Here is a 20,439-nt window from a genome sequence, read left to right as displayed (position 1 = left end):
GGCCCCATTGCGAGCAGGTGCGCGACCAGGTGTGTGCGGCTGACGTCCAGGTCGGCAAAGTAGGTCGAGTTGGACTTGTGGATGTTGTAGTCGACCTCCATGAGCGAGGTGTGTGTCGTGCTGATGACCGGGTGGAAGAGCTTGTCTGGCGAGTGCGAGTGTGGGCGCCGAACGAGGAAGTGCTGGATCATGTTGCCGAGGACGCGGACCTGTATTTTTTTTTGGGGGGGGGGGGGTTGGCTGATGTTAACATGTTTGTAGTTCTTTCAAGAAAAACGGTACGGGGGAAGAGCAAGGCGGGCGGGAGGGGAGAAACAGAGAGAGAGAGACAAACGTACACTCCACGCAAACGGCAGGCTCTTCCAGTTGAACAATAGCACCACCAGCGCGAACAGCCGACTCCATTTCCCAGGACCGGTCAGGAACTTCTTGAGCTGCAGCGCCAGGTCGACCTTGTATGCGCCGTACGCGAGCGCCGGGACCAGGACCGGGCCGGCGACGCGCGTGATGCGCCGCATCGCACCTGCCGAGGAGGCCATGTTGAGTGAGGGCCTGGTGTTGCGCGAGCCCGGATTGTGTATGTGTGTGGTCCTCGTGTCAGGAATCTAGCTGATCTTGCGTGTAGCGCCGCCGCTGCCGCCGCCGCCTGTGCTGGGTACTCGACGAGACTCGCTGCGCCGGCTGGTGAACAAGGCGACGAGCCGGGAACGCAGGGCGCCGAGGAGGACGAGGGCAATGACGAGGGCCCAGAGCGGGAGGGTGCGCAGCCAGCAAAGCAGTGTGTCGGCACACTTGGAGGCGATGTTGGCGCTGCTGTTGGGCGCAAGAGGCATTCGCGAGGACCGGGTTGTCGTGAGGAAAAGGAGCGTCAGGGCCGGCAGAGGAAGATGAAGCCAAGCAGTTCGGATGGTTGGCACGTGTAAGTGGAAGTTGGCAGACGGGGACCTGACCCCGCAGATAAAGGCTTCAGGGGGTCAACGGGTTCGCAATGGTTGGTTGCCCTGCCGTAGCGCCACTTTTTAGCGTACTGACACTGACGTCTCGGCCATCCCGTCAGTGCTGCGCCCACTGAGCCGAGGCCCATCCCAATACGGAAGTCGGCCATCCGAGCTGGTTTGGTCGTCCTTCAACGTGCCTACAGCCAGGTTTGTGCACGACACTCAAGCCAATGTTCGCAAGGGGCACAGAGAAAATACTAGATGTCGGAGGCGCTCCCATTGAGTTGCGAGCCAGCATGCGGAAAGAATCGACCGACACAGTTGCGTTCCAAAAACAAGGGCTGGTCTAGAATGTTCTGCACACTGACACTGAACAGACAGCTCGTCCGGCCTTCGTAGTCACAATGTCTACCCCAATTCGGCAATCAAGACCCTAGTTCGCTAGTAGTCCCAAAGAAGGTGGACTGGGCCTGTTTTGCGTACATGCAGGCTTAGCCTCGCTACCTCTCCTAGTCGACAGCCCGGGCTCTGCAGCTCGCCTTAGATCGGCCATATTCTTGCCGGCCAGATGCTCGGCCCAGCCCATGTGGCGTACCTAATGGCGATTCGAAGTCGATGCCGGGCTTGTGATCGATCGTTCGGCAACGCTCCACATCCTCGGCGGTGATTCTAGCCTCGTACGCGGCTATGTGGGTCTCCCAGCCGTCGTGAATCAACGACTCCCGCCCCGCCTGCGGTCCGGGATCCGGTCCCAGCCCCACGTCGTGCTCCTGGCACCGGAGCGTCGACTATCCAGTACCGTCTAAACTGCCTAGCCGACGAGAATAACTGGAGCGCTACCTCGGTCCAGCTACTGAGGCCATCGTGCTGTGGGCGTCCATCCTCGGCACTGCTGTCTTCTTGGTTCGCAATCCAGTGCTGCGACATGAGCTGCTGGCTTATTGTGAGATACCAACACTCGCTCCAGCAGAGCCCCTCCTGGACCGCAAGCTGCTGGATAGGAGTGTTGTCATCTGCCGGAAGATCTGCCATGTATGGGTCTACAAGCCCACCGGTACTAGCAACTGTCGTTGCAGCAGCTGCCGCGAGCTGGATAATCCGCTGTAGCTCGTCCTCTTTCGACTTGTGCTTCCGCCGAAAGTGCACAGTGACCTTCTTGCCCGGTCGGATAGCCGCTTTACAGTGTAAGCAGACTAAAACCCGAGCGGGTTCGTAGAGAAAGACTCTCGCTGCTGGCTCCCGCTCTATCCCTCCTCCCCCCTCTACCGCCCTCACTTCGCTACTTTCCTTGCCCATCGCTCTATCCATAGCTAGCGTGCGCTAGCGTTCGTTTTGCTTTACGGTGGGATGTACTCCCTCGCGTGTTATCGGATTGGTCTCGTATTGACTGGATTTGCCCTTAGCCGTCTTATGTCCTCCTCACTTCATATGGCCGACAAGTCTATCTCGCCCGTCCCGCGTTGCCGCGTGCCCCCTTGTCGCGTCGCATTGTTCTCCGTTATACGAGCTATCACATTAAACTTTAGTGACCCGGCTGGGCTCGGGGGATCACCCGGGCTCAGCTACTTAACCCCAGCCGTTACGCGTATCATGATTGACCTTAATTGGAGTAACGTAGTTGACCTCAATGGTTCTCAATTAGTCCGTAGAGAAGCTTCAGCCTTTTATTTCAACTTAATTCTGACCCCCTTCTCCCCTCTAACATTACCGCTGGTTCGGTTTAGCTGAGATATGTCGCGAACTATTAGGTAAGAGTTCGCGGGTGTTCCTGGCAATCCCAATAGGGTACTACTCGAGCCTAGATTCGGTCTTAGATAGCACACTATACTATAGTACGGTCAGGAGATCTCGTTCGGCGGGGGAATGGATGAGGAGTAAGGCCAGATAGATTTGGTATTAGAGAATGCAATATAGGAAAGTGGCTTTCTAGGTACATTTACCCTCTCAAGTTAGAAGCCTACTCTCGACAAATCATCTATTGTCCACACCGAGAAATCACTAGCTCAAGTTATTGTCCCACCGCCATTATATCAAGCTGCCGATGGCCTCCCAGACTGCGCATTCTCACCCCCATTCCGACAGGGCCATCCAGCCCTCGATCTACAATTTCAACACCCCCACCCCCTCCAATCAGCTGCTATGGCAACCTCCATCCAGCACCTCTTATTATTCGTCGGCTTCGATTGATATGCTTGAAAGATAGAACACGCTGGATCATATCTGTAATTGGGCTATCGTGAGCGCCAACACACGAGGCGAGGACCCCGGCAGAGTGGGGCTTTCCAAAAGGAAGAGGTCGTTCTTGAGTACGCCTTCGTGCACCTACCTATTAAAAAGGGCCTTCACGGCATCCACCTCATCTCATAATATGCAATAGCTGTGGATTTTCTAGACTCATTGGTGTTCTTTGAATTCCATAGAAATCCACTGCTGGACTCTCTATTTCGAGCGGCATCTAGCTGGTGTCCTGAACGGAGGTGGGCCGGAGACTGAGAAAGCGGGCCCACCGTGATCAACGAAACTTTGCCTGCAAACGATGGCCAAGCATCTGGTCTGCGAGCGTGTGGAGAATAGCTCGCTCCATATGCATGGGTGCTCTGGGTTCTGCATTCAAGCAACGAGGATAGAAAGTCGTTATTCGTTCTTGAAGTGCCTTGCATCGGTAGGAACTGCGCGTCACTCTCGAACGCAAATGAAAACCAAAAGGAGAAGGTGGAAAGGAATGAGATAATGAACCTGGCAGCAGCAAGGAGATGGCCACCATCATGAGAGCTCCGGCAACCGACCAGTGCCCGAAGGCGACGTAAGAACACCAGCTGACGGTCCGGATACATCTTATAATCGCGACTCGGCCGTGAGTTGTTCGGACTTAATTGACGGCCCACCTCATCGCTATGCCCACCGAGGCGCTCCCGCCCTGTCCTTACCGCTGGTTATTCGTGTCCCATTTGGGGCATGCCCGCGGGCTTGAAGCCTCGTCGCTATTAAATATCGCTTCAAGAAATGAGCACATACCGATACGGGCCCTGAAAGTTGCGCCCGCAGGGTGGTGCCGGCAATCCCAGCCAGGCAGCCTCCTCCAGAAGGCACAGAAGTCGTGGTTACATCTGCGATATTCGTGGGAGCCATGTTCGGGCTCGTGCAAGGCCTGGTTGACTCTGACGAGCAACAACCTGCGCGGTTTGCTCCAGGCAATTGCTACACCGGCGTGAACGAATGGCTACACCGGCGTCACTCTTATACAGGCGTCACTTCCATGGCCTCTGATTCGCTCTTTTTTCCTTCGACCCACAGGTACATCGGCGCAAAGGCGGTGAAGCCAGCTCCCTTAACAAGTCCCTCAGCTTCGGTAAAGAACCAATAGGGTCAACCCAGGTCTAAATCGAGCTCATAACAAGATCTGCAGAACAAGACCAATTCAAGTATGCTCTAGATGCCAGCTCTCCATATCGCTATCCTCTCACTACTATCGAGGGAAGTACCTCCTCGTCGCTGTCAAGCAGCTCCCACTGACTCCTTCGCCTACGAATGCTAGGCTGCGTCTGCCGCCCGCTGGCACGTACTCCTGTAGTTCTTCCAGCTCCAAGAACAACTGACCGGCTGCGCGTTTGGCGCTGGGATGGGGTACTGGCCTGGTTACTAGCCTGGCTGCTGGTCTGTTGGCTCACTTCCAGTGGAGGCCTAGCTAGCGTTGACTTGTTGAGACTTCCCGGTGGTCGACCACGTCTGCGCCGTGGTGACTTGCTTGCTGGTTTGTTGGCTGGCTGGCTACTGGGCTGGCTGCTTGCCCCGATGGCTAGCCGCGCTGGAACAACCTGCGTGGTGTTCTTAGGTCTGCCCCGGAGAGCAGTGGCGATCTTAGGGTCGAGGATTCGTCGGTATGGATCTCGAGAGGATGGCTCTCGTAGGCGCCACCGAGGATGGACCTCCCATTTGGTGAAAGGCGTGCCACTTCCCAGCTTTGAGTAGATTGTGTGACAGCAGGGGATTCCAAGTTCCGTCGAAACCGAGCATTCCTCGCCGCAATCCCCGAGAGGGTCAGGAAACGGATTCTTTCTTGTCGGCATTGCTTTCCTTGCCAGCCGATATTGTTTCGTGATCAGTCCGAGACCCTTCGAAGAGAGCGCTATTCGGAGTTCGCCAAGATACTCCGAGCCGGACCCCATATACTCTCGTGCGGTAAGTACCTCATCCGCTGCGCAGGCATCGTTGAAATCCCGCTCTTGGTCCTTCATCATGTCCTGCATAGCCTCAAAAAGGCGATAAAGATTGCTCATACCATTCAGAAGATAGCTCTTGATGTTGTTGTTGCTTACTTCTGTACCAGAGGTGACACGGACCCCGAAATTGCGATACTTCCGGATGAAACAGCGGGCCCATTGGGCCCTGACGGGCATGTAGGTTCCATGGAGATACCGCAGGATAGCTCGCTGGTCATCAAACTCCTTACAGAGGTTTGCCCATGCCTCCTCGTGGGCCTCCTCCGTCTCAGCAAATAAGACGAGCTTCCACATGATGAGAACTCCTCGATAGTTATGAGGGATAGCCTCGGTTGTTGGCGTGTGAACCAACTCTCGGTCTTGAGGGGTTAGTTGAGCTTGTGGCTGCGGGGTAGTTGCCTCTCCGTCGCTGGTACCAGGGCTACTTCTGCTGCTGCTGCGGGCGTTAACCCACCTCTGCTTTGACTTAAGCAGGATGTTCGAATTGATGTGGTGGATGCACAGCTGCTGCTGTACATCGGGGAACTGGCCGTTCAATGCGGCTTTCATCTGGTCGTCGAAATCGGTGACGATCACATCCGGTCGCCGGATGGAGTGCTGCTCTGCTAGCTGTCGAATGCTCTCGGAGAGGAATTGGAACCCTTCTCTCCTCTCGTTATCTATCAGACCGAAGGCAGCGTTATAGACAGAGCCAAGGCATGTCTGTCCCGTTGCTTGGAATAAGGGAAGCTTGAAGCGGTTCGTGTTATATGTGTTGTCGAAGCTGATCACCTCGGGGAACCGCTTCCACATCTGGAGGCAGTAAGGAAATGTCCAGACAAGGCCAACAAGACGGTTTGGCTCATCGTCTCCCCACTTAACGAGATAGGGAACCTTCATCTCGTCAAGCAGCTTGATCAGTGCTGCAGTAGGAGTATGGCCATCCAGCTTGTCTCGGTTGATACGAGATCTGGCGTTATAGATGTCTTTCCGTGTAAAGGATGATTCGGGATGCTGCTCCTGGACGATAGCACGTACGTCACGGGCCCGAATTCCGACCCGACGGCTTGTCGATTCGACCGTTGTCCTGATAGGCTCGGTGAGTCTCCGATGGGAGGGATGAGCAGATGGCCCGATGCTGCGGCCGTGGTTATGCTGGCTGTGTTCGGGCTTCGAGTGTTGTCGTAAGAGCCACTTCCCCTCTTCTAACGCCTCGGCAACAACCATCCATTTACATCCACACTTTCGAGACTTCCGTCGTCGAAGTCCTGCGCCTTGACTAGGGGCTGGTTCTCCGAATCGATCGCATTGAAAAGTGTACCGGATCCTCCGACCCTTATATGAATGTGCATTTCGTCGAACAATACCGAAGCCATTAGCCTTCGCGAAAGTATTCACCCACTCGAACAGGACTTCGGCTGACGGCGCTGGGTCGCCTGGGATAGGTGGGTTCGGGATCCCGTCAGGGACAGGCGATGACGAGAGGTCGGGCAAGGGCGGTGAAGCTATAGTCGGAGAGTGCCTGTCTCGGGGAGGCGAGTAGGGCGGAGGTGATTCGAGTGCATCTGAACTAAGCGGCGAGTAACCCCATCTCTCACGCCATTGGCGGACTTGTTCGTATGACCGGACGAGCTCGAGGGTTAGTCTCCGGTGTGTCCCAATCACCTCGCGTACTAGCTTGAGAACAGAATGAAACTCGGCCTTGGTGGGAGAGGGATGCTCTTGTACTGATCGCGGTGGAGAGGAGCGAGGTAGTTGGTCCATTTCTGGGCCTGGTATAGGGATTCTAACTCGTTGGGATCGTCTTCCTTGGAATGGGAAATCGTTCGAAAGGTGAATCTCTTGATCGAATCGTAGCCCCCATGGTGGCTCGTTCAGCCCGCGCGATCCACGGGGCCGTGGCGCGGTCGTCAACGTCTCTGGATATGAGGCGAAAAGATTATAGAGTGCTTCATCGTCGCCGACGCCGTAGTGTCGGCCAATGCTCGTGCCTGTGCTATTAGAGGAAGGTGGTCTTGAACTATCAGATTGGTCCTGCCGCTGTCGTTTTCGAGGCCGGAATTGATAGCTTCGTCGTCGTTGGTTGCTTAGGGAGCTAGATGGAGACTCGGGCTGGGACATGACGGCCTCGATCGCGATAGGGAGTGTCGCACGCACGGTGAGAAGATGAGTAAAAGAGTACTTGATTCGACTATGAAAGAAGGAAAGAAGGGTCTCATTTCGGGCAGAAAGTAAAGACCTGCTTTGCGATGCCGATTCTAGATGAGGCTGTTAGCGTGATCTGATACAGCCTGTGTTCGAGCTTTGGTCTCAGCAGGGGTCCAACACACCTCACTCCAGCCCTGTGACCTTAACAAATACCGTATCTTTCGCGAAAATCATTCTAAGTAGGCTCGACATGCGGCAAAGAGGTAATTAGTGTGGTAGCTAGCTGGTGAAGAGCTTCCATAAGGCGCGTCGATCGTTGCGGTGGAGAGGTAAGCCCGAGGTACAACGGGCGCTGTTGGCAGAATCTAAATGCACTAACAAAAAGGGATGGACCAATCAAAGGCCATGGAAGTGACGCCTGTATAAGAGTGACGCCGGTGTAGCCATTCGTTCACGCCGGTGTAGCAATTGCCTTGCTCCAATAGGATAATTGAAGTACAATTTGTGCATAGATCGAAAGTTATTTTGCTGCTACCCGCCGCAGTTAGAAACTCTGGAAGTGCCTCAAACGCTCTTTTTTGCATTAATTCGATCCGTTATGTAAACGCCCTGGCTTGGTGCACGGTCGTCGCAGTCTCGCAGGCAAGGACCGCGCGCACAGAGAACCGTCGCCGCACTGGACGTTGCATCAACCTACGCCACTCATTGCTGCAACTCTATTAATCCCTTTGCAGCACCTTCGTCTCGCTCATGTGGCCGATCACCGCTCTAACCCCATTGTACGCACCCATGCGACGGCCTCTATCTTCAAGTGCGCCAATTGTTTCCACGTCCAGTACAGATAGGCATCGTCCTGGCGCTTTATGAAATGACCAAAACAATGACACCAGCTTCACGGTAGCAGGTCAAATTGGCGGCATGTTTACCTCTCCTGTGAAACGTCATTCCTCCTGTTCACTGCTAGGTGTAGTAATTGTCCGGCACTCCGTAGATGACGTTAAGATACCGGTTCTTATAATCCCTGTAGCTCACACTTACAGCATATATAACCGCCGAACTTGCCCGAATCCTTAAACTGAATCACCGCCGGGTTGAGAATGGGCAGCCTCCCGGATGAACATCGAGGCGATTACGCGGCTGACTCAGAGGCACCAGTAAGACCCCTCTGACCACAGTGTTGCCCATATTCAAGAAGCTGATTCCACACAGGGACAATTCTCGCTGGCCTTTAACAGGATAGCAGGCGGCGTTCTGGAGCTGGACAACGAAGCCAACACGCACGAGTAAGCAGTAGAGCAGCCGATATATACCTTGGCTCGTACTAATATCGTGCTCGAACAGAATAATCCTAGTTCACGACTTCGTTGTTTCGGGCAACACTAAACCCAATGAGAACTGCCGAGGACGGACGTCCCAAAGAGCTCATGGTCTGCACGATGGTCCCGAGTATACCCAGGCGCGGCACATCCTCGAAGAATGGACTTGCGACTCGGCAGAAGCACTAACGTACATTATCAGTGAGTGGCCCATATCAGCGAGTGGCCCACTTTCTACGCGACGCGACACCTTCGCTCTCAACACCTAATTTTCTCAGTCACCCAATATGCCATCTACTTCAAAGGAAGCCCAGATAATCTTGGCCTTCGGGGCTCTTCAAAACGACAAAAATCTAAGCGTGCGAGCCGCTGCTGAGATTTACGGGGTCGCCCGTAAGACTCTAGGGCGCCGACGCGACGGCAAGCCTGCACGATGCGACAGTACGCCCAAGTCGAAGAAGCTTACTCAGTCAGAAGAAGAAGCTATTGTTCAATATATTGTTGAGCTATCTACGCGAGCTTTTCCACCTAGATTGTGTGGTGTGGAAGATATGGCCAACCAACTGCTACGCGTACGCGACGGGCCTCCTGTCGGTCAACTCTGGGCCCATCGATTTGTCAAACGCCAGCCAGAGCTCCGTACGCGTTATACGCGTAGATACGACTACCAGAGGGCCAAGTGTGAGGATCCAAAGGTCATTGGCGAGTGGTTTGCCCTTGTTCGGAACGTCAAGGCCAAGTACGGTATTGTGGATGACGATATCTACAACTTCGACGAGACTGGGTTCATGATGGGCATCATCTTCGCGGGTATAGTAGTTACGACCTCGGATGGCCGTAGCAAGGCAAAGCTGGCCCAGCCTGGCAACCGCGAATGGGCAACGGTGATCCAGGGAGTCAATGCCCTCGGCTGGGCCATCCCCCCCTTCATCATCTTGGCCGCACAGTACCACCTCGCCAACTGGTATACCGAGTGCAACCTCCCGGCCGACTGGCGCATCGCAACCACCGATAATGGTTGGACTACCAATGCGGTAGGCCTAGATTGGATCAAGCACTTCGACTTCCATACAGCACCTCGTACGAAAGGCAAATACCGGTTATTGATCCTCGACGGCCACGAGAGCCACCACTCGACCGAATTCGAGCTCCATTGCCAGCAGAACAATATCATCACGCTCTGCATGCCTCCACATTCATCCCACCTCCTCCAGCCACTCGATATTGGCTGCTTTGGGCCACTGAAGCCGGGGGGGGGGGGGGGCTCAAGGCCAAGCAGCTCACCGGTCTGTAGTCGACGCACTGCGCCAGGCGGGCGATGTTGATGAACAGGCTGCGCTGCGCTAGGCGGTAACCGACGCAGATGCGGCGGCCGCCGCCAAACTGCCACAGGCCGTGGGCGATGTCGGTCTCGTGGCCGTCCAGCCATCGCTCGGGCCGGAAGACGCGCGGGTCGTTGCACTCGTCGCACACGGCGACGCCGTTGATGGTGAAGCCCGTGCCGGCGGGGAAGTAGTAGCCTTCGAACTCGATGTCCTGGGAGGCGACGTGGTCAGGCGTGAGCGGGAAGATGGGGTGCCGGCGGAGGACCTCCTTGGCCGTGGCGCAGACGTAGGGCAGCGATGCCATGTCGGCGAGGACGGGCGGCCTGGCGTCGCGGCCGGCGCCGCAGAGGCGGTCGACCTCGGCGCGGGCCGCGGCAAAGGCCTCGGGGCGCTCCAGCGCCGCCATGGCCATGATGTTGAGGGCCTCGCGCGTGGTGTCGCTGCCGGCCTCGATCAGCTGCATGGCGATGTACATGAGGTCGTCGTCGTCGCCCCTGAACCGCGTGTCCGGGTGCATGAGGTGGTCCCGCACAAAGGAGGGCGGCGCCGTGCCGTCGCGCAACCTGTCCCTGACGGGGTGGTACCACTTGCTGTAGAGGTCGTGGTTCCAGCGGCCGAGCGCCGCCCAGTACGGCCGCCAGACCTGGAGGCGGCGCGGCAGACGCGCCAGGTCCGGGAACCAGTCGACGATGCTGCGCCCGATGCTGCCGACGAAGAAGGCCACGGCGTTCTGCATCTCCTCCAGCTCCCTCCTGGACTTGTGCGGCCGCTCGCCCAGCGCGATCCGGACCACGACCGAGTTGGCGTAGCGGTAGTGGTGCCTGTACCACCTGTCGGGCCGCAGGACGTACTCGGCCATCATCTGCGCGCTCTCCTGCTCCTGCCAGGCGCCGTACTGCCTCAGCGCCGTGCCGTTCAGGAGCCCGTGCATCACCCGCCGCCGCTCCGTCCACTCGTCAGCCGGGAGCAGCAGCGAGCGCCGGTCCCGGCTGACGAGGCCGCTCGACACCGGCATGGGGGACCGCGTGTTCGTCTGGCTACCCCTCTTGGCGATTAGCTCCTCGGTGACGCGGTGCGAGTTGAGAAGCACCTATGTCTTCGACCCGAGGTGTAGCGTTGTTATCTCGCCGTACGCTGCTAGGTTTCGGAGCTGTTCAGGGCACGTCGTCGTCGTTAGCGCACGCTCTATGGTGAGTCCGTCATGTGTACTGATCTAGTCACTATGCCTGTACCTTTGATCTCAGCGAAGGGCCATCCGCCTTCTTTAGATCGAGCAAATAGCCAAAGAGGGGCGCTCCGGGGGGGCCCGGAGGTAGCCTCTGTTTCGTACTATTCTTCGCCCTTCGCTTGCCTATCGGCTTGAAGAACTCGAGAACCGCCCAGGCGACCGATGCGTAGACAACTGCGGCCGTGAACAGGTGGAAGGACGCGGGGTGTTGCTGGCGGAAGGCCGTGACGGTGTCTAGGAGACGCGTGAGCATGATGTTGCAGGGCGGGACGGGTGCAGGCGTCTCTGGATAGGGCTGATCGAGTCCGCGGATTCCATATGCCGACTGTCTTGCAGCCACTTTATTATTGTCCTTGTAACTATTAAGAGAGGAGAAGTGATTCGATGTGTCCACGTTGCCGGCACTTGCGCCATGGCTGTAGTCGGGTGTATTCCGACGGTTATGGCGAACATGCTCGGAATTATCCCGGCGCCTCGCATATCACATAACGCAGCCCACGAGAAGTATCACCGCTCTACTATGCTTGCCCATAAAATTCGGAGATGTATCATTTAATTCATCTCTCTATACTAACCCATCTGCGGCGTAAAATTCCTATCTAGAGACCCTTGTCGACCCCGTGGTCCATTCGCGAACTGGTTGACGGAGGAGGAGAAGGAGAAGGAGAAGAAGAAGAAATAACAGAAGCAGAAGAAAAGTAAAACACTACATCTATCCAGATACTAAGAACGGTAAGCCAGGATACACTGTATCCCCTAGAAAGCCTTTCCCAAAGTGTGTCTGTTTAACAGCTTCAGAGAGTTCTCCCGAAGCCTCGCGGGGCTGACCATGGGCCCTCTGGCGTCCGTGGTCACGAACGTAGCATACTGAGCCAGCAGCGTGCTGATGGCCGCCTTCGGAACGTACGGGAAGTCGGAGCCGAACAGGATGTGGGAGGCGTCCGCAAAGTCCAGGAGCCCATGGAGCTGGGCGGCGCTCGTGCTCAGAGCGATGTCGTAGTAGAACCGAGCAAAGTCCTTCTTGGCCCCCAGCGCGTTGTATCCGACGGCGTCGGCAATCTCCGGCAGCGCGAGCCCGCCGATGGCCCTTCCCGCGAGAAACGGGACGGCGCCGCCGGCGTGGGAGAGGATCACGTCGACGTCCGGGCAGCGGCGCATCGTCTGGGTCATGACGAGGTCGACGGCGGTGCGGGTGGTTGCGAGCGGGTAGTCGACGATGGGCTGGGCCAGGCTGGAGGCGACGAACTTTGGCGCGACGGTCAGGGTACCCGGATGGACGAAGACGAGCGCCTTGTACCGCTGGAGCCTATCCCAGACGGGGGCGAAGAGAGGGTCGCCGAGCAACCTGTCGCCGTAGGTGGTGTAGGCGGTGACGCCGTTGCATAGCTTCTGCTCCGAGTACAGGTAGTCCAGCTCGGCGAGGGTGCCGTTGACGTCCCGCTAGTCCGGGAGCACGCCGAAGAACCCAAGCCGCGCGGTGTTCTTGGGTAGGGACGTCGCGTTGCTAAAGTACTCGTTTATGGTCCGGGTCAGGCTTCTGGCAACCTCGCCCGTGCCGGCGATGGGAATGCCCGGCGTGGAGAGGGATAGGATGGCTATTGCAAAGGGATACGTCTTAGCATATGCCTTGACCACCTGGTCCATCTTCTTTGCCACTTACCGACTTGGGTGTTTGCCAAGTCCATGGACCGTAGAGTGGCTTCGAGTGTCCACTGAGGGGTTGGGAAGCCGGACGGATTACCACCCGCTGCCTCGAGGGCCTCGATTTACGGAGGAGGGAGAGCATGGATATGGGTATCGACACGCTCCCGCGCGAGGGCGGAAGTGAACGCGACACTGAGTGCCAGCGCTCTGCAAAAGGGGACCATGACGGCTTGGGATAATGAGTGGACGGTGTAGAGAGCTGTAGCTGCCGAGGACTCAAAGGCCGAAGGGGCGCACTGGCGGGAAAGATATTCTAGAGGGCCGTTGACCTTTGCGGAGGCGTATACAGCGTATGGAGCGAGAGCCCGAACTGCAGCCAAAGCCCGTTGCACGATGAGGTGATCCATTGTCGTTGATCAAGGGGGGTGAGGGTAAGGCGTCCTCAGTAATCCTTGCATGGCGGAATGCCAGCGTGCTGAATAAGAGCGAAGCCCGGTCTTTCCGATGGTCCTCCGCGGCGAGGGCGGACCGTGAACTCTCATCCCCGACCCTCCCGAACATTATCGGAGGCATCCCGAACTGCCTACACCCGGCAACTCTCCGCATCCGGCTCTAGGCGTCCCCAGATTTTGCCCTAGGACATGGGGCGATAGTCCCGGGAAGCTCCTATTGAGACCTGATGCTATCTCCTAGGGTCTCATCTTGCACTAACTTTAGCGCTATAGGCGTTATGACCCAGGCACAATCTGCAAGATGTGCAGCCTGAGACCAAGGGGGTTTGCCAGCAGTGCGTAGCGGGCAACTGAACAATGGCTCACTGAAGAAGGCATAAAGCTGGATGCTTCTTCACTGTAGTTCAGCAATGATTTCAATGAAGACTTCAATTGGTCACTATCGTGAGAGGTCTTGGGGCATGTCGCAGGGGAAAAGACGTGGAGTGTCAGGTTCCATCCTCGCTACCGCCGATGGACTATGTCACGTGTACCATACATACCAGTGGCTCTCATACACATTTTAGTCTCGCGACATCGATAGCATCTACCAGAGCTCTCGTGGATGCACAATCAATCGAACATGATGTACTGCCGATCCATGGTCTGACAGTTTACACAGGAGATTTGCAATTGCACTCGTCAGCTCACTGCGTGGTAACAATTGGCCAGGGCCCAAGTACGTGTTATCGTTAAGCCATTGGGTCTCCACGGCGGTGGTGGCCAGAGAGATCTCACGTGATGCATTCAACGAGGACTGCTACTCCACTTATGTCGCCTCACGCCTCAGAAGGCAGCAGCGACCAACAGCTCGGGAGATGCGCTAATCTGCAAAGGCCCCCGTTTCCGACAGGGGGCGTGTTGTTTCATCTCAACACGGCACCACGGCTCACTCGTAACGAGACGATCTGACGGCCCTTTCGTATTGATTAAACGCCGGCACGCACGAGATATTACGGTGTTCCCCGGAAAGAGATGCAGCCCGCCACTCTACCCACGCGTCCTGCACAGCATTGGCCGGTATTGTTAATTAATCAAGTAAGGGCCCGTGCCGAGTTTCACGGCAGACGGCGGGAGCCACTGCGATAGTGCAGAGATGACAGCTCTGGCGGCGTTGGGGTTCGTAATTTTAGAGCCCGCCAAGCACCCATCTAAAATCAAACGGGCCCTACAGCGTTCCCCAATTCTCGCTTATTCTGCAGTGTGCATGGGAAGCCCCTTTCACAATCCCGTCTTTCCCGTCCAGCTCGAGTTTCGGATTCTTCACGAGAAAACACGTTCGTGAAATCCGTGGCCGAAGCTCTGACATCCTGAGACAACGTTAGGTGTCTTGTGCGTGCCCTTGGCATTTCCTCTTTGTGGCCACATTCCTGCCTGCGCGAGCTGCACGCGCAATCCCCCTCCTTGTCGTAATCCATTGTCCAGCCCCGGTGCGCAGCCTGCATCCGATTTCGACCCCGTCGCTGGGATGTAAAGAGAACTCTGGCACACACTGTTCCTTGACGATACCGACTCGCGCCCGATCATGGAGACGATTGTGGACAAGACGCACCCGCCGGGGCCGCCGAACCTGGACTCTCCGTCGCAACCCCCTGCAGAGCAGACCGTTGACAATGCGACGACCCTCGAGAAGCAGCCGGCGCTTCCGGCCGAGTCAACGCCCTCTTCAACAGCTCCTCCCCAACATAATATCAATTCAGAAGACGACTTCATTACGAAAGGTCTCAAGTTTCTCTCCACTGCGACCTCCGAGACCTTAGGCGGAATCGGTGTCGGCCTTGCCGCTGCGACCTATGTCGTCCTGGGCAAGCTCGGCCTGATCCTTATCGGCGCCTTTGGTGCGTCTCCTACGAGGCACGGCACCCCGAGATCTCTCGAATCGTCCGTGGCGAACGAGGCACCGAGGTTCTCACGAGGCTGGGTCTCGACAAGGTCCCCGAGCCTAAGGTTCAGGATAAGGAGGAAGAGGAGCGGGCAATCAACACCTTCGATGACTTCAAACCAGGGATCCGCGAGGCCTTGGGTGGCTTCGTTGACGCCGTCATCCGAGATTACGTCAAGTGGTGGTATTCACCCATCCTGCCGAGGGACTCGTCCTTCCCTCTCGCCTGCAGGCGCGTCTTCAACTCCTTCCTCCTCTCCATCTCCAATGCCCTCTACCGCAAGCGCCCTGCCGACGCCTTTCTCGACCTCCTCACCAACTCCTCCTCCATATTCATCGTCTACGCCCATGTGCCCTCCGATACCAACCTGACAGCAGCGGATGCCGTGTATAATTATCTCGCCGAGAACCCAGACTCGAGTCTCGCCAACCTCCTGAGCCAGCCCCAACAGGCGGCCAAGTTCCCAGAATGGAGGTAGAGGCCCCCAACCATATCTTCTTCATTCATTCTCTGGTGGAATTGGTATGCATCTGTGTGAGTAGAAATCTGGAGTGACGTAGAAGTCAACAGGGACAGGACGTGATTTGAGAAGCTAGTGCCTGTCAAAAGCAGGGAGACCCAGATATAAACAAAGGCGATGGCATGCGATCTGTGGCTTGCTGCGACAGGACTCGCACACGCCGGTCTTGAGCGAGGAGGATATCCATTCAAGCCGCATCTGTCGTGCGGGGTTTCTCTCCAGCAGAGGCCACACGCTAACGATTAACCAATCGGAGGCGAATGGCGATCATGCGGATGTTGGGATCGACAAATGAGCCCGGGACGATGTCTCCGGAATTCATATACGCAAGTGGAAGGACAGGTCCTACCAGTCCAGCACGATAAGCCTGAACCAGATTCTGGAGAACGACCGCGGCAGCTTTCGCTGGGCTTCGCAAGGCGGCCACAGCTCCGGCGGCCCACGCAGCGTCACAGTTCGCCCAGGCGACACGCTGCGAGCCATTGCTGCGGATCACGGATGCTCATGGGAAGAGATCGCCCGACACAACGGCCTTCACAACCCTGACCTAATTCACCCGGGACAAATTCTTCAGATCCCTGGCGGCGGCCACGGCGGCGGGGTTGGAGGTAATTTCGCCTCATCAGCCTGGGATGTGCGCCTCGTTGACGGTGGTCGGAGGCTGGAGGCCGAGCTAAAACGAGCGTGGGGATTGGGTTAGGAGTGCAATCGTCCTGGACGAGAGGATTAGGAACGATAATGGTACGCTGCGGCTTCTGTAGTACCGCCTGGGTCCTGCATTCGCGAGGTCGGCATGTATGTAAAAGGTTTGATACGACTACGACCTGGAAAGTGGCGGCTGGCGACGTTTGATAGACTACAAGTTTCCATAGACACGAATCGCCTTGGAGCTACATTGGAATCAAGAGATTGGTCGAACATGGAAGCGTAGTGACACTTGATCCCGCTCGCTTTCAATTCTGACATACGGGCTGAAGCGGTGCAATACGTGCTTTGAACCGTTAATATTTGAGCGAGGAGAACCTAGGAAGTAGTGAGGGAGCAAAATATTGGCGACTGCACCTTCCCTTACGGAAATTCCCCGATGCACTCGAACTTAGCGTGACCGGAGCTTCTCCCGAATCACTGCCGCCACCCCGGCGGTCGAATATGTCGTGTGTACTGCTTCCTTCCCATGAAGGCTTGCATCCACGTTATGCCAGATCTCCTCGAGAAGCGGCCTGTCCTTTGCTCCGCCCAAGTTCATCTACGCAGGAAGCATTTGCATTAGCAGTCGCAGTAGCAAAGGGCGCGATAATGTCGAAGTAGGTACTTGCTTACCAGGCTAGGCACAATCGCCCATCGATACAGAACGGTTCCATCCTGTCGAATGACAAAGACGGCAGGCTGAGCCATGCCGTGGTCATACTTCCTCAGCCTCATATCGCTGATAGCCACATCCACAATATCCCGTTTCTTCAAGTCTGCCACCAACAGGCTTCTGTGTGTCAACGATGGCGGGGCCGGTGTATCCTGTTGCAGACCTGACTTTTGGGAGATGCTCTTCACGCTCTGAGGTGATGATGACAGTTTCTCCATCTGCATGTCGGATTGAATGCTCGAGGGCTTTCAGGGATCGAATGTGTGAGATGCAGAAGGGACACCAGTGCCCGCGGTACACTATTAGAATCGTCAGAAAATCAATAGCGTCAGTTGGTCCTCTAGCGGTGCACCACGACTTACCCAGGGCGAAAACAAATTTCGAGTTCGCCACTAGGGCGTTAAAATCCCGTATCGTCTGAGGCTCCATGGCCGTTCAAAATTTGGAAGGAGGCTTCCGACGCAGAACGTGCCAGAGGAGTGGTGGACAAAATTGAGGTAAAGTTGAAGAATGCTTCGAGACCCCGCGACCTCTTCAAATACCTCAAGCCTGTTGTGGTAAAAGGAGGGGTATGCCGGCCAAATACCAAACCCGACCCTCGGCGCAACCCGGTGCCGTCGTTGCTCACGATCCTTGGTCACTGTCACGGCAGCCGGAGCCCATTGAGTTGGCTGCCGCTTCCTGTTGTGAGTAAATGGCGACAGGTGTACGACCGGGCCTCAGGATTCGCGGGCGTAGTGGGGCAGCACCTCCTCGTATTTAACCAGTGGGCTGGTACAGACGGCCGCTACCACCATGGCGAGCGCCACTCCATGAGAAAGTCCGCAGCCTGATTCTTGAGCTGCTGTTCGTGGACCAGCCCATCGCCATCATGGATGCTGCGCCTGATGGCCCGCCCGCCAATGACGATAGAAGAAGGCTCAGCTGTGTCTCCCTCCATGCAGATTGCAGCCTGGCATAGAAATGAAATGTATCCAAACTTTCCGCTCATTCCCCTCGTTTATCTCCATCGATCATTGAATGTGACAAGTCCGAGCCGGCATCATCATGGAAGGACTCGGAGTCGCTGCCAACGTCATCGCTGTTGTCGACCTCTCCGCGAAGGTCGCGACGCTGTGCCTCCATTACTCCAAGGAGGTCGCCGGCGCCCGAGCAGACATCCAGCCTCTCCACAGCCAGGTCAGCCATCTGGAACTGCGGTGCGGGCCGCCCAGCGCCTAGTGGAAGGGAACAAAGGCAAGCCTCTCTTCATATCCCAGGGGCTCGGCATTTCATGTCGCGACTGCATCGTCGACCTGGAGCGACTGGAGAAGACGCTCGGCCGAGACCCTCACGCACCGGTATGCGTCATCTAGGTATCTGAGCTATCAAGTGGCCGTTTAGCAGCAAAGAGGTCGACCAGGTGCTTTCCAGTCTTGAGCGGCATGAAAAGACCATCCTGCTCGGGCTCCAGATTGATCAGACGTGCGCACACTGACGAGTCCCCTACCGCTGCTGAGGCTGCTGAGGCTGACATGCTACCCCAGTGCCGTACTCGTCGACATCCAGGAGGGGGTCAAACACCTGGGGCTCCAGACGATCGAGGATGCCTCGATTTCCCGCAGGCCCCATCGCATGGTGCCGTTCGCTCCCGACCCAGACTTTGTCCACCGTCCTGCAATCGAGAAATGGATGCAGGATCAATACAGCCAGCCCTGCCGGAGAATGGCCTTGGTCGGCACAATCAACCGCCCCCAATGGGTTAGTGGCTGGTTGGTGGTTGGCGGAGACCAAATTTGTCGAAGCCAAACCCCTCGGGCACTTCGATGACTCGCTTGTATTGTAGCAGAAATAGTCGTGCTGGGGCTATGGGAGAAGTAGGAGGAGTGTCCTAAGAAGCCCCAGGGATCTCTGTGTTGCAGATATGCCTCCAAAAGTATGACACCAGTGGTTGGTTCCGGAAGCATCTCAACCGCAACGTCTCTATTGCTGCCTAACAACTAATGGTGGAGATCACGAATCGTAAAATGAGACACGTTACTCTGATATTGCCCATTCGCTTAAAACAGAAAGTGACTCGTGGTTTCAATCATGTGCTGCACTCAGGGATCCGACGTCAAGGAGGCGCTCTGAACGAAGGCGTAAATGGACAATGCCGGGCGGCTGGAGGGAGCGAAGATCACTAACTCCTGTTACGGGCCGAACCTGATGGAGGGTTCTTCACTCTGGCTCAAAAGTATAGTTTTACAACACAGCGAGTGTGGTTGCCCTTTGGTCGACGAGTTAATCAAGAACCAAGCAGCAAAATTGGTGGCGGCGAAAGGTGTTTCTACCACCTACCAACTCGAGTTGTTCCAGCCCCTATTCAATAGAGAGAGATTTCTATGCAAACTGCGGCGGCTTCTATGAGTACGCAAAAGCCCGTCGGATTGTCGTCCGCGCATTTGTGGCGTGGTGACGGTAACACGCCGCTGGCTCCCAATATGCAGACGTCATTCGAGTTCGCCGTCTGCCCGACCACTCGAGGAGTGCGTACCGTATCGCTGCGGAGAGATTACGAAGCCTCCCCTCCCGGTGGATGGGAATCAGTACCGACTCTGGAAACCCCTTCTCTGCCCTACCACCCTGGTCCGGCGGACTGGCGGTCGGGGTCATCCTCCGGAGAGATCGCCATGCTTGATGTGCTGGAGGACGCCAACCGGGTCTCGAGTGAACCGTATGCGGCGGAAAATCTCGTATGCTTCGTAATCAAGCCTTTCCTGCACCAAATCGAGTATTTCTTTTAATTGCTTAACGTAATCCACAAGTGACTGAGACACCCAAGTGAATGAGACACTTTCCGCCCATTCTTAACCCCCCCTTTTCTTTCCTCCTTTTCTCCACCAACAATAATGGGACGACAATCAAATGAAAGCGACCTAGTCCTAGCGCTTAATGCGCTCCATTCAAACCCAAAATTAAGCGTACGAAAGGCTGCACTACTCTATAATGTATCCCATGCGACCCTCTCACGACGACGAAACGGCCAAGCTGCGAAACGCGATATCCGACCACCCTGCCAGAAATTAACCTCGTACGAAGAGGATAGTATCGTACGATATATAATCGACCTAGATTCGCGATCGTTTCCACCGCGGTTAGGTGGTGTTCGAGAAATGGCGGATCGACTCCTCCGCGTACGCGACGCGCCACGCGTCGGAACGAACTGGGCCTCAAACTTCGTACGACGACGACTAGAGCTCCGCACGCGTTTTAATCGAAGAATCGATTACCAGAGGGTCCTCTGCGAGGATCCGGACGCGTATCGCGCGTGGTTTGAGCTCGTACGAAATATAATTGCGAAGTACGGGATCCACAATGACGACATCTACAACTTCGACGAAACGGGCTTCGCGATGGGTAAGATCT

At 56.2% G+C, this 20,439-nt stretch overlaps 6 protein-coding genes across 6 annotated transcripts; 2 read left to right on the top strand and 4 right to left on the bottom strand.

Moving 5' to 3' along the window:
* Positions 1-1,195: 1,195 nt before the first annotated feature.
* Positions 1,196-1,970, bottom strand: B0I36DRAFT_356426 (uncharacterized protein; the record flags this gene model as incomplete). The annotated part of the gene is made up of 3 exons (XM_046157630.1): positions 1,196-1,329; positions 1,534-1,669; positions 1,779-1,970. The coding sequence occupies 3 exons, from the start codon at positions 1,968-1,970 to the stop codon at positions 1,196-1,198; spliced, it is 462 nt and encodes a 153-aa protein (XP_046004298.1).
* A 7,731-nt stretch (positions 1,971-9,701) lies between these two features.
* On the bottom strand, positions 9,702-11,407 carry B0I36DRAFT_400676 (cytochrome P450; the record flags this gene model as incomplete). Its single annotated transcript, XM_046161683.1, is given in 9 exon segments — positions 9,702-9,749; positions 9,886-9,889; positions 9,905-9,944; positions 9,957-10,062; positions 10,075-10,137; positions 10,150-10,495; positions 10,511-10,969; positions 11,030-11,076; positions 11,159-11,407. The coding sequence occupies 9 exon segments, from the start codon at positions 11,405-11,407 to the stop codon at positions 9,702-9,704; spliced, it is 1,362 nt and encodes a 453-aa protein (XP_046004297.1).
* Positions 11,408-11,704: 297 nt separating this feature from the next.
* B0I36DRAFT_400654 (uncharacterized protein) lies at positions 11,705-13,205 on the bottom strand (the record flags this gene model as incomplete). Its single annotated transcript, XM_046161682.1, is given in 4 exon segments — positions 11,705-12,594; positions 12,610-12,749; positions 12,815-12,914; positions 13,128-13,205. The coding sequence occupies 4 exon segments, from the start codon at positions 13,203-13,205 to the stop codon at positions 11,911-11,913; spliced, it is 1,002 nt and encodes a 333-aa protein (XP_046004296.1). The 3' UTR covers positions 11,705-11,910.
* A 1,609-nt stretch (positions 13,206-14,814) lies between these two features.
* Positions 14,815-15,650, top strand: B0I36DRAFT_370103 (uncharacterized protein; the record flags this gene model as incomplete). Its single annotated transcript, XM_046159869.1, has 2 exons — positions 14,815-15,127; positions 15,187-15,650. 2 exons carry the CDS (start codon positions 14,815-14,817, stop codon positions 15,648-15,650), a joined length of 777 nt encoding a protein of 258 aa, XP_046004295.1.
* Positions 15,651-16,788: 1,138 nt separating this feature from the next.
* Positions 16,789-17,276, bottom strand: B0I36DRAFT_356422 (uncharacterized protein; the record flags this gene model as incomplete). Its single annotated transcript, XM_046157629.1, has 2 exons — positions 16,789-16,938; positions 17,013-17,276. 2 exons carry the CDS (start codon positions 17,274-17,276, stop codon positions 16,789-16,791), a joined length of 414 nt encoding a protein of 137 aa, XP_046004294.1.
* A 313-nt stretch (positions 17,277-17,589) lies between these two features.
* On the top strand, positions 17,590-18,771 carry B0I36DRAFT_400643 (uncharacterized protein). Its single transcript, XM_046161681.1, has 2 exons — positions 17,590-18,516; positions 18,579-18,771. Exon 1 carries the CDS (start codon positions 17,928-17,930, stop codon positions 18,405-18,407), a length of 480 nt encoding a protein of 159 aa, XP_046004293.1. The 5' UTR covers positions 17,590-17,927; the 3' UTR covers positions 18,408-18,516; positions 18,579-18,771.
* The last annotated feature ends 1,668 nt before the right edge of the window (positions 18,772-20,439 follow it).

The sequence above is a fragment of the Microdochium trichocladiopsis genome (assembly GCF_020744255.1).
Source record: "Microdochium trichocladiopsis strain MPI-CAGE-CH-0230 chromosome Unknown B0I36scaffold_16, whole genome shotgun sequence".
NCBI classification, from domain to species: Eukaryota; Fungi; Ascomycota; class Sordariomycetes; order Xylariales; family Microdochiaceae; genus Microdochium; species Microdochium trichocladiopsis.
Note: the sequence above shows the minus strand (reverse complement) of the source record. Positions and strands in the feature narration are given on the sequence as shown.

Excerpts from the sequence above, each read along its gene's own strand:
- B0I36DRAFT_400643 (XM_046161681.1), top strand. The coding sequence starts at position 17,928 with ATGCTGCGCCTGATGGCCCGCCCGCCAATGACGATAGAAGAAGGCTCA.